A 14927-nucleotide genomic window follows, 5' to 3' on the forward strand; every position below is an offset into this window, starting at 1 on the left:
ACTCCACTGCGCACAGGGTGACACCTCAATCACACAAGCCCCGGAGGGGAGGGGGCTGGACGGGACAGAGGTTAAGAAGATTCCCTAGGCTGGACTGGGAAGGTGACTCAGTGGTAGAGCGCTTGCCTCATATGCATGAGGCCCTGAGTTTGATTCCTCAGCACCACATAAGCAGAAAAAGCCAGAAATGGCGTTGTAGCTCAAGTGGTAGAGCGTTAGCCTTGAGCCGAAGAGCTGAGGGACAGTGCCCAGGCCCAGAGTTCAGGCCCCACGACCAACCAAAAAAAAAAAAAAAAAAGGATGGGGCTGGGAAGGTGGCTCCGTGGTAGAGCGCTTGCCTTGCATGCAAGAGGCCCTGGGTTCAATTCCTCAGCACCACCTAAGAAAAAAGAAAAAAAAGCCGGAAGTGGCGCTGTGGCTCAAGTGGTAGAGTGCTAGCCTTGAGCTGAAGAGCTGAGGGACAATGCCCAGGCCCAGAGTTCAAGCTCCATGACTGGACCCCCCCCACAAAAAAAAGGAACTGGTCTGGGTGGGTGGCTCAAGAAATAAAGCACTTGCTTGGCATATGTGAGGCCTTGTATTCAATCCCTAGGCTGGGTGCTGGAGCTCACCCTGTCATCCGGCTACTCAGGAGGCTGAGATCTGAGGATCACAGCTTGAAACTAGCCCTCCCAGAAAACCCATGAGACTCTTCTCTCCAGCTAACCACCAAAAAGCTGGAAGTAGAGCTGTGGCTCAAGTGGCTCAAGTTGTAGAGTACCAGCCTTGAGCAAAACAAGCTCAGGGACAGCGCCCAGGCTCTGAGATCGAACCCTGAGAGCTGGCACAAGCAGGAAACTCAGCTACCGGGCTCCCAGAGAGTGATGCAGGCGGCAGGGCCACTGCAATGGGGGGGGGGGGAGGTCCCGGATGGTTTCTATGGCAGGTGCCCCCCAGGGGTCCACCCTCAGGGATGAGCCAGAGAACACAGCAGGGGGAGGGGGGAGCACTGTCCCGTCTCTACCCCTACTCTCCGCTGTGCATAGAACCATGGACGCCACCCCTCCACAGCCACAGCGCCATCTCTGTCGGGCAAGCCCCAGACGGCAAAGCCTGCAGACCCTGCGGGGGGGCTGGGGCAGGTCTAAAAATGGCCACAGCCTCCAGCTGGAAGAGGTGCCCCAGCTACGCCCACACGCACCCGTGCCCCATGCACCTGTGCTGGCATGTGCACAACACACAACCCCCCACACACGCATGCTGCCACTTGCACATGTCCACTACCGACATGCACGCCCAAAAATATGGGCAGCCACACAGAACCCCACTTGCCATGCCCATCGCCACCCCCCAAATGCCAGCACACACACAAGTCAGGAACACGAGTCCAAGGCCCACACCCAGGATGGCACAGCCACCCGCACCGAGAACCCTGGACAACATACACACACACACACACACACACACACACACACACACATGCACGCACGCACGCACGCACACGTGCACAGTCTCCGCTCTCACCCCGCAGCTCTTTCCTCTTGGGGTCCCCAGCAGCGGAAGGCCTGGCAGTCGGGACCCCCTGGAACGGGCGAGCGAGGCTGTCAGCCACCACAGGGCACAGGAAAAGGGATCTACGAAAATAACCCAGGAGCATCCACGCGGCCCAGCCCACAGGACTTGGCTGCATGGTTCCAGCAAGCATCTCCAGTCTAATTTTAACCAGGACACAGCCTCCTCCAGCCGGCTCCGCCCCTGCTGGTCCTGCCTACCACAGGCCCCGCCCCCGCGGTTGCCCTCCTGCCTGGGCGCCCAGTAGCTCAGGCACAGGGACCCACTGCCCACCATGGTCTGATTTGACACCTCTCCCGCGATCACACTAGGTCAGAGGCCAGAAGCCTCAAATCCAGCAACAAGCCACCCCAACTTCCTTGCCACCATCCTACAGACGCAAGCCTGACCCCCACCCATGAGGAAAGTGCTTTCACGTGGCAGGTCTGCCCCAGACCAGGGGGCCAGGCCTGAGCTAGGCCCGCTCCCGCAGTGCCCAGCCTGCCCTGGCCTTGGCCAGACCTCCTAGGCAGGGAAAAGCACCAGAGCTCTGAGGAAGCCAGGCAAGCTGTGTGCACAAGCCCTCAGCCCGACTCTGAACTGCACCCCTCCCCTAGCCAAGCCCACCCTGCATGCCCTGGGAGTGCGGGCCACCCCAACAGGGCCTCCACAAAGCCGGTCTCTGACCACTCTTTCCTTCCGTGTTGACACAGCCATGCGTGGCTATCCTGCGTGTCTGGGCATCCAACAGTCTTCACCATATTCTGCTGGGCACCTGGGATCCCCACTGCAACTGCAGAGCCAGGTTTTATCTCACTGAGCTGACTGCTTCCGCCAGGAAGCCACACAGGATTTCCAGGCCTGCATGAACACCTCTCCTGGCCCTGGGGCCTCCCAGGCGTCTGGATCAGGGTTGTGCCCTTCCCTGGCCGCCTCCCGTGCTGGCCCACCCCTGCCGGGCTCCCTGAGGGCGGGGCAGGCGCAGCCCAGCTCCCTGCCCTGCCCAGGGCAAAGCAGCAACACCCCCCCTCCCCCCCCCTAACGGACAGATGGAGGACCCAGGGCTTTTCTCCTCGGGGCTCCAGCAAGGAAGACCCCAGCAGGCCCCTCCCACACTGCTCTGGAGTTAGGGGCACAGCCCCCTCAATTATGAGTCCACAAACAGGCCACCATATATTACCAGGACTGCTGGATTGGAGCCTAAAGCACGTGGAGGAAGAGAAATGTCAGCTCACGCCGGCCTCTGCGTCCTCCTCTGCCGAGTGTCACTGTGAAATGTCCTGGTAGCAGCCTGCTCTGCCTGTGTCACCCCGGCCCCAGGACAGTGCAGGCCGGTGGCCGCCAGAGTCTGCGCCTCTCCCCAGCCCTGGGGCCCCTGGTGGCCCCAGAGCTTTTTGTTGAAGACTAAAGACTCCGGGCAATGACGCCCTTCCACTGCCCACTGCCCACTGGGTCCTCCCTAGACCCTGGCCAGGGGCTCTGCCCCACCCACCGCCTCCAGCTGCCACTGGCTCACCCCAACCCCATATCAGACCTCCATCCCCAGAGTCCTGCTCTCGCCTCCCTCACCCTGGGGTCCAAAGCTATTCCCAGGTAGAAGAACAGCCCCCTCCCACCCCCCCAGCCAGGCACCGGTGGCTCACGCCTATAATCCCAGCTCCTCAGGAGGCTGAGATCTCAGGATCACTGTCCAAAGCCGGCCAGGGCAGGAAAGTCCAAGACTCGTATCTCTACTTAACCACTCAAAAACCGGAAGTGGTGCTGTGGCTCAAAGCAGTAGAGTGCTTGCCTTGAGCAAAAGAGCTCAGGGACAGCACCCAGGTCCTAAGTTCAAGCCCCAGGACTGGCCAAAAAAAGCCCCCCAATTCTCTGCCTGTCAAATCCATGCTCAGGTCCACAGCAAGCTGCCTCTCCCACGCTCCCTCCCGCACCCCACGCCCAGCACCTGCTGAGCACCGGGCCACCACCACCCGCAGTGGCAGCCTGGGCCTGACCGTGGTCTCCACTCCCGTCACCCCTGAGAACCCTGGCCCATCTGATTTACTGAGACCCCCCAGCTCTGGCCCAGAGCAGACATGAATATGCATTCATTGTTGCACCGTGATTAATATCATTTCTTTTAATTCCCTCCCTCTGTGCCTGGTGCCAGGCGCTTGGCTTTCAGATGAGTTTGTTTTTCATAAATAAAGTCAAAAGGAAACATCCAGAAGCCTTTGCTTCCTCCCCAGTGTGTGAGCAGGGGGATATGCAGCGTGCCCTCCCTCCCCCCAAGCAGGGCTGAGCAGCAGAGACTCCTCACGCTCAGCCTATGGTGATGTGGGGCTCACTGCTGGGCTGGGAGGGGGGCGGTCCTAGGTGCATGTGTTAGTTGGGAGTGGGGTGGGCAGAAGGTCGGGGAGCCCCTGGCTCAGGCCTTTCATATTACCCTAAATGGGGCTTGCGCAGCAAGGCCAAGACCACTGCTGCCACCTGAGCCACTGCAGGTGACGGGTGACCACAGTGCAGCCTGCTTCTGAAAGGAGGGGCTGGGGGCTGAGGCTGGAGCTGGGGCGGAGGGAGGAGCCATGGGACTGAGGCTGGGGCCAAGGGAGGAGCCAGGGACTAAGGCTGGGGCCGAGGGAGGGGCCAGGGACTGAGGCTGGGGCCGAGGGAGGGGCCAGGGACTGAGGCTGGGGCCGAGGGAGGGGCCAGGGACTGAGGCTGGGGCTGAGGGAGGAGCCAGGGACTGAGGCTGGGGCCGAGGGAGGGGCCAGGGACTGGGGCTGGGGCCGAGGGAGGGGCCAGGGACTGGGGCTGGGGCCGAGGGAGGGGCCAGGGACTGAGGCTGGGGCCGAGGGAGGGGCCGGGATGGGCAGGGGACTGGGGCTAAGGGAGGCGACTTAGCCATCTTGTGCCAGTCTCTTGGTCTGGAAAATGGGCGGAGGTGTTGAGAGCTCCTGAGACCCCACGGGCTCCCCAGGCTCGCCGCTGCACCAGCCATGGGGTGAGTAGCTGTGGGTCAGCCGGCATGTGGGAAGCTGCTGGGAGGACAGACATGAGGGGCAGCCAGCAAACGCAGGCCCTGCCCGAGACTCCTGCACTGTGCCCTGAGTCAGCTGAGCACGTCCACGGAGCACGTCCACAGTGCACACGTCCACAGCAATTATGTCCACGGTGCACATGTCCACAGCAATCACGTCCACAGCAGTTACATCCACGGTGCTCACATCCACAGCAATCACGTCCACAGCAGTTACATCCATGGTGCTCACATCCACAGCAATCACGTCCACGGTGCTCATGTCCACGGAGCTCACATCCAGGCGCTCGCTCACATCCACGGCAATCACGTCCAGGAGCTCACGTCCACAGCAATCATGTCCACGGTGCTCACATCCACAGTGCTCACGTCCACAGCAATCACATCCACAACACTCACGTCTACAGCGCTCACGTCCACAGCAATCACGTCTACGGCACTCACATCCACAGTGCACATCCACAGAGCACACGTCCACACTCCTGAAACTGTCACTCACCAAGGTGTCACCAGGCTCTGCCAGGCCCCCTGCCAAAGACGCCCAGCCTGGCCAGGCCTGCGCAATGGGGGCTCTCAGCATGAGTCCTGGCAGATCCACGTGAGTCCCTCCCTCCCCCTCCCCCTTCCCTCCCCTTCCAGCCATGCAGCAGGCTCATTCCACACTTAGGAAGAATGAAGAAATAGAGGCTTAGAATGGCCAAGTCTTTCCCCAAACTCAGAGAAGGCAGGTCAGCTGCCTGAGGACACACAGCCAGTCACAGATTAGAACTCGGCCCCATGTTTCTCTGACCTTCAGGCTCAATTCTATCAGTTCCTTCCCTAGGAAAACTCAGCCACTCATGCAACACACGCACAGTGACCGAGCTCAAAGGAAGCGCCAGGAACTGTGCGATTCGGGTGGGGGGAGCGGGGGTGAGAACTGGCTTTAGGGAACAAGAGACCTACAGCGGAGGCTCCACCACCTCCTGGGAAGAGGACCACAGAGAGGACTTGAAAGGATCCACAGCCAAAGGAATCCACCTGTGCCCAGACTGTGAGGCCTTGCGGGGAGCAAGATGGTCGCACAAAGCTTCAGACCACACCACACAAGGCCCCAAGGTCACAATCACTTGTGGCTCTTAATGACAGAGGTGCTCCCAGCAGCAAAAGCCAGGCAGAGAGCCAGCGAGAGTGAGAGCGAGAAAGCGTGAGAGCCAGAGAGAGAGAGAGAGAGAGCCAGAGAGAGAGAGAGAGAGAGAGAGAGAGAGAGAGAGAGAGAGAGAGAGAGCGCGAGCGTGCTGCGCTGAGGCCCACACCCGCATCCCCAGCCCAGGTGGCTGCAGAATGACTCACCTGGCAGACGAGCCTCCAGGGCCAGCCAGCTCCTCCCGCCCCACCAGCACAGCCCGCAGCAGCCGCTGCTCCTTAATGCGGCTCTCAGCGTTATTGATCGAGACCATGCTGGCGGTACAGGACGATTTTGCTTGGCTTCCACTATCTGGTCCTGGTGGATCCCCCCACCCCCACCCTGCCGTGCCTCTCAGCAATTCGGGATACGGGAGGATCCGAAGATGGAGGATCCGATGATGGAGGCCAGGGTCAGGGACCGAGCCTCTCCCCCAGCCACCAGGGAGGCCGCAGAAGTCATTCTAACCTCGCAGCACGGCCTCCCCGCCTCCACCCTGGCCTCGGACAGCATCGGCTCTGCGGGACACCAGTCATAGGAAATAAATTTTTCAGGGGGCCAGGTACCTACACGGGGCTCCTTTCACGCAACAGCCACATTTGCTCCGCAGGAAATACAAGGTGACCACCGTGGTGGTCAGAGAAAGATGGCAAGCGTGTGGGGAAGGTGTTTCCCTCCAAGCTGGACAGGCGTCCGCTGCCCCCTGAAACTGTGGATGCCCCGCCCCCCACACTGAGTTTCTGACCCGCTGTCCCCGCAAGTTGGAGCCGCCAGTTCCGGCTGACTTGGTGATTTCAGCATCTTGGGCGTCGGGTTATTTTTATTTTCTCCAAGTGGGGTTTTTTTCACTACTTTTAGAAAGTGGCAGACGAGGCATGTCTATTATAAAATATTTGTTGCAAACACGCACACACACGCAGTTGCGCACCACCCCACATCTAGTCCTGCCTGTGTAAAAACTCGCACATCGCGCGGCGTGAGGGGCAGGAGAGGGGAGGCTGGGCGGGGTTATGTAACATCCGAGCAGGCACATGGGGGGCGGGGCTCTAATGCTCTAATGCCTGCGGTAAGATCTCAAGTCTCAGCAGAGCAGTCAACAACATTTGGATGAACCCAGCCCCCGTGTCCCTACAGACTGCCACACAAAGCCCCAAGGACGAGAACATCCTCACTTGGAAAGCTCTGAGCATGAGCCCAGCGGCCCTAAGGACTGTTGATCAAGCGGACAGGGGCCAGGTGGGCCCCTCAGCAGGTGGACGGAGGACAGGTGACTGCAGGGACAGAGGCAGACCAGAGCCATGCAAGCCTGGGGCTGCGGAAGAGTTCGGAAGAGCTCAGATGACGTTCCCTCCGCCTGTGGACAGCTCTTGGTGGTAGCTACCCTGATCTGCTATAGAAAGTGCCTGGGGGGCTGGGAAGGTGGCTCAGTGGTAGAGCGCTTGCCTTGCATGCCTGAGGCCCTGGGTTTGATTCCTCAGCACCACATAAGCAAAAAGAAAAAAGCCGGAAATGGCGCTGTGGCTCAAGTGGTAGAGCGCTAGCCTTGAGCTGAAGAACTGAGGGACAGCACCCAAGCCCAGAGTTCAGACTCATGACCGGACTCCCCCCCCCCAAAAAAAAGAAAGTGCCTGGGACCCGGGGCACACACCTGCAGTCCCCGCTCCTCGGGAGGTGGAGGCAGAAAAACCACGAGTTCAAGGTCAGCCCAAGCAGTTAGCAAGAACCCCCCCCCCCATCATCTCACGCAGAGAAGAGCGGGATGGGGCTTCAGTGGAACAGGAGGCCCTGGAACAGACCCTACCACAGGAAGGACGTGGATGCCATTATCTGCGATTTGGAGTGGAAAACGTGGACGTGTGGGCCACTGGCAGGGCAGCCGTTGGCCATGAGCACAATGAGCTCACCTGCCAGCAGCCTGGAGCACTAGAGGAGAAGCCCGCGTTCTGGATAGACACGCATGTCCAGGGCTTTCAGCATGGACTCGGCTGCATTCCGCAGGAAGGTCTCATCCCTGGACTCCACTAGCGCCACCTCTGGAAGGTCTGGGAATGACAGGGTCTCCCTCATTCCATCGTCCTCAATCCAGGCAGGACCTTAACTTTTATTCCCCTTCATCCCAGAAGGCCACCCGTCTGGTCTGTCCCAGAGAACCCCAAAGTGAAGCCGGGAGGAGGGCCCAGGGTACCAAGCAGGCACGGGGGCCCTTACCTGCGCCCACAGCGGTGACAGCACCGCTGGCTTCATTACAATCCCTGGTCGGCAACAGCTTCCAATAACATTAACTACTGAAGGTCTGAATGCTGATCACCCTGATCAATATGTCCTACGATCTCATTGTGAAAAAAGACTGCAAGGAAGAATGGGGTGATCCAGGGCACGCATGGACCGCGTGGCCCGGAGGGGAGGGCGTGTTCACACGAGCGAGCCACCGGGCCCGCAAATGCACCTCCTCGCTCGTGGCCAGCGTCTCTGGTGGCTGTGGGTAAGGACCTGCGGCCCCACAGGTCACACGGCTGGGTACAGGCTGGGCCTTGGGCTCCTCTGCTGGCCATACTGGGCCTGATCCTCTCCCAGCCTCTGTCACCACGGCTGGGCCTTCAGTCACACGCAACGCAAGTTTGTCCATTTCCTGTCTAGCCTGCTGAGTCAGCTCCAACCGGTGGTAAGCTGGGACCAGAAGTGTAATAAGACCCGACCCATGTGGCCTGGCCGTGGTGGCCTAGAGGAAAAGGTCACTGGAGCCTTGGGGACCCTGAGGATGGCTTGGATGTTTCCTCTCACCATGGCAGAAGCTTCTGGAAGGATGTCTAAAAGCCACATGCCTGTGGCTCATGCCTGTCATCCTAGCTACTCAAGAGGCTGAGATCTGAGGATCGTGATTCACAGCCAGCAGGGAAGGAAAGCCTGTGAGACTCTCACGTCCAATGAACTAATGAAAAGCCAGAAGTGGAGCAATGGCTCAAGCAGTTGATCATTAGCCTTGAGCAAAAAAGCTCAGAGACAGCGCCCAGAGTTCAAGCCTCAGGACACACACACACACACACACACACACACACACACACACACACACACACACACACACACACACACACACACACACACACACACACACACACACACACACACACACACACACACAGGATGGGACAGCGCCCAGGCCCAGAGTTCAAGCCTCAGGATCGGCACACACACAGGATGTATGGAGACCCCAACGGAACCTGCAGTCACCGAGTGGCAGGGATGGAGCGGCGGGGCCCCAGCCCCCTGTCCCCCCCCCCCCCCGCAGTCCTGTCGGGAGGGAACGCCAGAGCACCTGCGTGACAGGTGGCATCGGGGCTCATGGTCTCGCAGAGAACTGCCAGCCCATGCCCTCTCCTCTCGCCATCCTGCTTTGAAAATAGAAGTGGCCTGCGAAGCTGCAAATAATTCATCGCTAGAGTTCTTAAAGCGTTCGCAGGTATTTAAAATGCTATATAATCAAGCTCGCGAAAATATAAAGTGTAAGCGTTAAGATACTTTAATGCTCTAATTAAAGCACACCACTTCGGGCCGGCCCGGCCCGGCCTCCTGTTTACTATTTCCGTAACAGCCTGTGGCCTGTTCTCAAAAAAAAAAAAAAAATCCCCCCCCCTTTTAAGTTGACCTTAAAAAGGGGAAGAAAAAGAAAAGGGAAAGGAAAGGAAGTTCATGCTGTCTGGCCTCCTGAAGCAGGGACAGCCACAAGGCCTCTGGCCATTCCCTCTACCGAGACCCGCTAAGGCGGGCGGGCGGGCGCCCTCTACCTCTTTCCCCCCACCCCTGCAAGCAAAGACAGCCCTGGGCAGGGACCATCTTCCTGTTCCCGGACCCCCATACCCACTCGCCAGCATCTGCGTGTCTACAGTCACAGCTCAGGGCCTTTGCACAAGCCGGCCCCTTGCCTTCCCCACTGCCAGCTCTGTGTAAACCTTCTGCTCAGTCCAAGAGCCGCCTCCTCCAGGCTGCCTTCCCTGACTACCTCTTCCAGCCCAGTCCGTACTCCAGTTCACCCTTCTCCTGCTCTGCTCTCCTCACCCCTGCTCTCTGTGCTGGGATGGCTGTAGATCTGTCCCCATCAAAAACCTAACTGAATGACTGAGTTCTTTAAACCAAAAGTGGGTCACCCTGGAGATGGTGGCACCTGGCCCCACCCCCTGCCAGCAAAAAACAGCCCTCCACCCCACCCCACCCCACGAGCACCATGCCAGGGCACCTGTCCAGGACCCTCCATCCACTCAGCCGCCTGGGCAGGGCCCAGCCTGCGTTCACCCCGGACGAGGTGCCCACTCCCCCACCTCCCGCTCCCGCCCCAGGGCCCAGCAGCAGCATCATGGCTCCCGCACAACTTGGCACCATAGACTGGGCTCACCCATTCCCTCAACATATTTACTGTGCATCTACTACATCGCCAAAAGCCAGTAAACGTGCTTGAGGCACAGTAATAAGAAAACCAGACAAAAATGGCTGCCGGTGTGGGGTGGGCAGTTAAATGGGAGGATTGGTGAGCAAGAAAGATGGGTAAAGAGTTCAACCACAACAGGAGCTATGGAGGAAGAACAAGGGACAGTGATGGGCATGTGCATGCACGCATATGAGAATGCATGTATGTGAGACACATACAGTGGCCAGGGGACATCTCTGGAAGAGGAAGCTTCTGAGCAGCCACCAGGCAAAGTGAAGGGGCAAGGAAACATGCATGCGAGAAAAGACAGTGGCATGTGCAAAGGCCCTGGGGTCGGACTGTGCAGCGTATGAGGAAAAGGAGACTGGATGTTATTGTCTTTTTTTTTTTCTTTTTTTTAACAGAGGGGTTACAATTGCATGGGCAAGATAATGAGTACTTTTTTTTGTTATTGTCATTTCTATCTCACACAAACAAAGAAACAATGGAAGCGACTTGGCTTAGATAGACAGAGCAGGACTAGAACCCACAAGACTAGATCACACGTTCTTCGGATGAGATCCATCCATAAGTGGCTCCGTGCACCACGCCTGGCCTGCTGTGCTTGAGGGGCCCTGTTCATCACACAGAGCACTGTGAAGAGAGGTGCCCCGCCAGCCAGGCCCAAAGCCGTGAGACTGGACCCCACAGGCCTGGGATGCTGAGACACACGTACACACATAGGCCTGTCAGCCCTACCCAAGCCACGAGAACACAGTGTCACTGAGACCCATGCAAATGTGAAGCTAAGAAAGAAAGCTGGCAATCATGGGGCCTGGCACAGAGCACAGGATGAAATCTGCCCCTCATGACGCCGAGTTCCACCAAGCCCACGACCAACAAGCAGATGCCAGGCCAGGCAGAGGGGAAAGAAAGCCTCAGGGCCCCACGTGTGCCCTCAGGCAAGGAGCTGCCCTCTCTCAGCCTCAACAGGGTGGCAATGCCCACACGGGTGTCATGGCGTGCCTCAGTGCAGTTTCCACCAGATCACATGCTCCAGGCACAGAGAAAGTCAATCGCCCCTCACACACACACAGGGGCAAGGAAGTTTCTTTTCTTTTTCTTTTTTTTTTTTTTTGTCGGTCGTGGGGCTTGAACTCTGGGCCTGGGCGCTGTCCCTCAGCTCTTCAGCTCAAGGCGAGCGCTCTACCACTTGAGCCACAGCGCTACTTCTAGTTTTCTAATGGTTTATTGGAGATAAGAGTCTCATGGACTTTCCTGCCGGGGCTGGCTTTAAACGGTGATCCTCAGATCTCAGCCTCCTGAGTAGCTAGGATTACAGGCGTGAGCCACAGCGCCCAGTGGAAGGCAGTTTCTTTCCAGACCTTCTAGAAGGCTCTATGCCAACAGCTCTGTCCCAAGGACAATCTGAGGTCAGCTGCTTTCAAAGTCGTGCTGAGATGTGACACCCTGACCTCAAGCCCAGCCTCCCCATCTTTGCTGCCTGTTCCCACATGTTCAGCTTGAGACAGTGAGAAGCGGGGTGCCCCCGGCCGGCTGTGCGCTGGCCTGCCCAGACCCCAAACACCAGCTCCTCTCAGCCCCTCAGCACCCGGCCCCGCCCTGGACCCATCTGTGGCCCTGCTCCTATTCTCTCTAGGCCCCTCCTGACTCCAGGAAATGGGGTGCTCTGAGCGCCCCAGCACACCCCTTCTCCCCCCACTGGCTGTCTGACTGTCCCTCTCTCCAGAAGCCTCCTGGCAGAGCCTCCGTCCCGCGATGCCCCACTCCGGGGCCAGCACGGTGTCCCCTGACTGCAAACGAACCCACAGAGCAGGCTCAACATCTCCTTCCGACCATTTCCATATCACTGCTGTGAAAAAACTCACGGGAGGCCAGGGTGCCCGAGGCTCACGCCTGCCATCCTAGCTACTCAGGAGGCTGAGATCTGAGGATCGCTGTTCTAAGCCAGCCTGGGCATTAGTCTGTGAGACTCTTATCTCCAGTGAACCACCAGAAAGCCAGGAGTGGAGCCATGGCACAAGTGGTTGAGCAGAAAAGTTCAGAGACAGCATCCAGGCTCCAAGATCAAGGTCCAGGACTGGCACAAAAACAAAACAAAACCAAAAACCGCAGGGGACGGGGAAGCCCAGCAGTGCCCAATGCCCACAGCCTTGGCCACCCCAGGGCACGGCCTGGCCTCCCTTTGTCTCTTCCTGTCTTGCTGAATTTCTTCACTGGCAAATAAATGCTTTTCTCATCAATACGCACAAAGATGAAAGGAACCGTGGAGCCCAGGGTCTGCCTGGAGCAGCTCCGGGCCTCTCAGTCATCACGGGGAATCAAACTCTGCCTTCCAAGGAGAGCCATTGCCAGTCAATTTCTGCCAGGAGGAGGGAGCAGGGGTGGGAATTTGCGTATGCCCCCCCCAAAAAACAAACACTCTTGTAAATAAAGCTGGTCCCGTCCTGTCTCCACAATGCCGCCCTTATTGAGTGAGTCAGGTGTTTGGCTGATTAAAAATTGATCCATTTCAAAATCTAATCAACAGAATAGGATTCTTTCATTCGTTATCCAGAGAGCTGTTGACATCGAAAACCAAACCTGGTATTAACCCATGAACTCCGGTGACCGGTCCCCGCCCTTGCCAGGGCTGTAAATTAGTCTGTGGTCCAAGGCTGGGGCCTGCTGGCCTGATGGATTTAGACCAGGGCAGAATCCAGGGGTTCAGGTCGATGTTGTGGCCCCATCAGTCCCCTGAGGCTAGGGGTTCAGGACCCACAGCGCTGAGTGCCGTGATTCTGAATACATCAGCAGGGCCGCCAGGCCTCGGCTTGGCTGTGCATTTGATGGAAGAGCGTCCATGGCCTCCCTGAGTGGCCCAGGCCTTGGGAGATGCAGGGCTGGGGAAGGATATTTCTAATGCCTAAGTTAATAAATTATTTCCCTTGAACTACAGGAGAGGAACAAATAAATAACGAGAAGAGAGCACAGTGGCGCTTTGTAGACAGGATCAGGCAACACGGTCCCCAAATCTCCCTCCCCCTGCAGAACTGCCCTGCCAATGGGATGACACCAGAGTCACTGCAGCCAGGTGTCTGTCCAGGGGGGCCCATGGGCCTTCTCCCCAACTTGCAATCTCTCTGACTTCCATGCATCCTCCTCTGGAGCAAGAGTAAAAGCTGTGTGCCAGTGGCTCACGCCTGTAATCCTAGCTACGCAAGAGCCTGAGATCTGAGGATCGTGATTCAAAGCCAGCCAGGGCAGAAAAGTCCAATGAGTCACCCAAAAAGCCAGAAGTGGAACTGCGGCTCAAGGGGTGGGTTCTAGCTTTCATTTTAAAAGTCCAAATGAGAGCACAAGGCCCTTCGTTTAAGCTGCAGTACTGGCCCCAAAAGAATAAACAAAAAAGGCAGAGGTCCGGAGGAGACTGGGGCGCAGCTCCTCCTGCTGAGCATCTGGTGACAGCAGCAGCGGAGTCCAGCTCGCCCCCTCCGCCTCTGTTCCCTCACCGGTCAGCAAGCCCACCAGGCCTCACCAAGGGGCAGGAGGGACGGGGGAAGGAAGCACCTGCTGCAGCTGCTGCGCCCCGGCACTGCTGTGTGCATTCTTTTTTTTTTTTTGTCAGTCATGGGGCTTGAACTCCAGGCGTAGGCGCTGTCCCTGAGCTCTTGTGCTCAAGATGAGCACTCTACCACTTTGACCACAGGACCACTTCCGGTTTTTGAGTGGTTAACTGGAGGTAAGAGCCTGTTAGGGACTTCTCAGCCTGGGGTGGCCTTGGACTGCAGTGCTCAGGTCTCAGCCCTGAGGATTACAGGCATGAGCCACTGGCGCCCAGGATGTGTGCATTCTCGAGATGACAGCAAGACATGCACTCATTAGAGTTCCAGAGTCGGCGGAAAACTCCCTCCCCTCCCCTGCCCATGTCCCTTTGCCTGTGCCTGGCCTCCCCCGCCATGCCTCCAACTGGCACACTGGAACACAAGACTCCTGGGATCCAGGGGCAAGTGTCTACAGGACATGCAGCTGTGTTTGAAAGCTGGAGTCCGGGGTTTGAAGCCAGTGAAGGGCAGAGCTGTCATTGGCTGCACTAGCTGGGCAGCTCTGGGAAAGTGGGTGTACATCTCTGAGCCTCAGATTTCAGTTTAAAATAGGATGTGAAGAATAACGCCCTGAGATTCGTGTAGCTCAATGTCTGGCAGACAGCAAGTCCTGGATAGGTGCTAGTCACCATCACCAAAACCACCACCACCATCGCCACCAGCACTGTCACCTTCATGACCTCACCCCACTACTACCATCATCTTCACCACCCACATCATCACCTTGATTGTCATCACCATCGTCCTCGCCGCCGCCACCATCACATCACCATCATCGCACACTGCGCCTCCACTTGGTCAGTGCGGTGACTCTGCTCATCTCCCGGGCGGCGGCGGCGCCTCTGGGGCCCGGGCGACCCCAGGCAGGCCGCGGCCTCCGGCCGCGCGCGCCTCCTCGCCGCGCATGCGCGCTCGGTCGGTCCCGCGGCGCCGGCCGGCAGCGAGGCCTCACGTTGAACAACAAGTAAACAAACAGACCGCCTCAGACCCTCGGAGGCTCGGAGCGCGCGGGCCGCCCGGCACGCCGCCCCCTCCCCGGGCGGCCGGCAGGCGGGCGCCCCGCTGCCCCTCCGGCCGGGCTGCTGAGGGGCGCCGCGGCGCCGGGAAAGTTGGGGAGCGGGGCCCCAGCCGCGAAGGCTCCGGGCCCCAGGGGCGCGGGCCGCACGCCCGCCGGGTGGGTGAGAGCCCACAGCCCGCGCGGAGCCCCCG

The 14927-nt window shown here is 58.6% G+C and overlaps 1 protein-coding gene across 9 annotated transcripts in view; it reads right to left on the reverse strand.

Moving 5' to 3' along the window:
* LOC138840915 (homeobox protein cut-like 2) overlaps window positions 1-14927 on the reverse strand; it is a 123717-nt gene that overhangs the window by 87959 nt on the left and 20831 nt on the right. The window contains exon 1 of one of the 9 annotated variants that reach the window (XM_070041334.1): window positions 14442-14489. The exons of 5 other annotated variants lie outside the window; for them this stretch is intronic. Coding sequence is in view for 1 of the 4 variants with exons in the window: in XM_070041332.1 (XP_069897433.1) it covers window positions 14442-14480 (39 nt within the window). In the remaining 3 variants the exon portion in view is untranslated. Of the gene's footprint in view, window positions 1-1503; window positions 1582-14441; window positions 14490-14927 lie in introns of those variants that run through there. 3 more of the 9 variants (XM_070041332.1, XM_070041335.1, XM_070041341.1) reach the window with 3 other exon arrangements.

The sequence above is a fragment of the Dipodomys merriami genome, unplaced genomic scaffold (assembly GCF_024711535.1).
Source record: "Dipodomys merriami isolate MVZ:Mamm:240054 unplaced genomic scaffold, mDipMer1.0.p SCAF_307, whole genome shotgun sequence".
NCBI lineage: Eukaryota > Metazoa > Chordata > Mammalia > Rodentia > Heteromyidae > Dipodomys > Dipodomys merriami.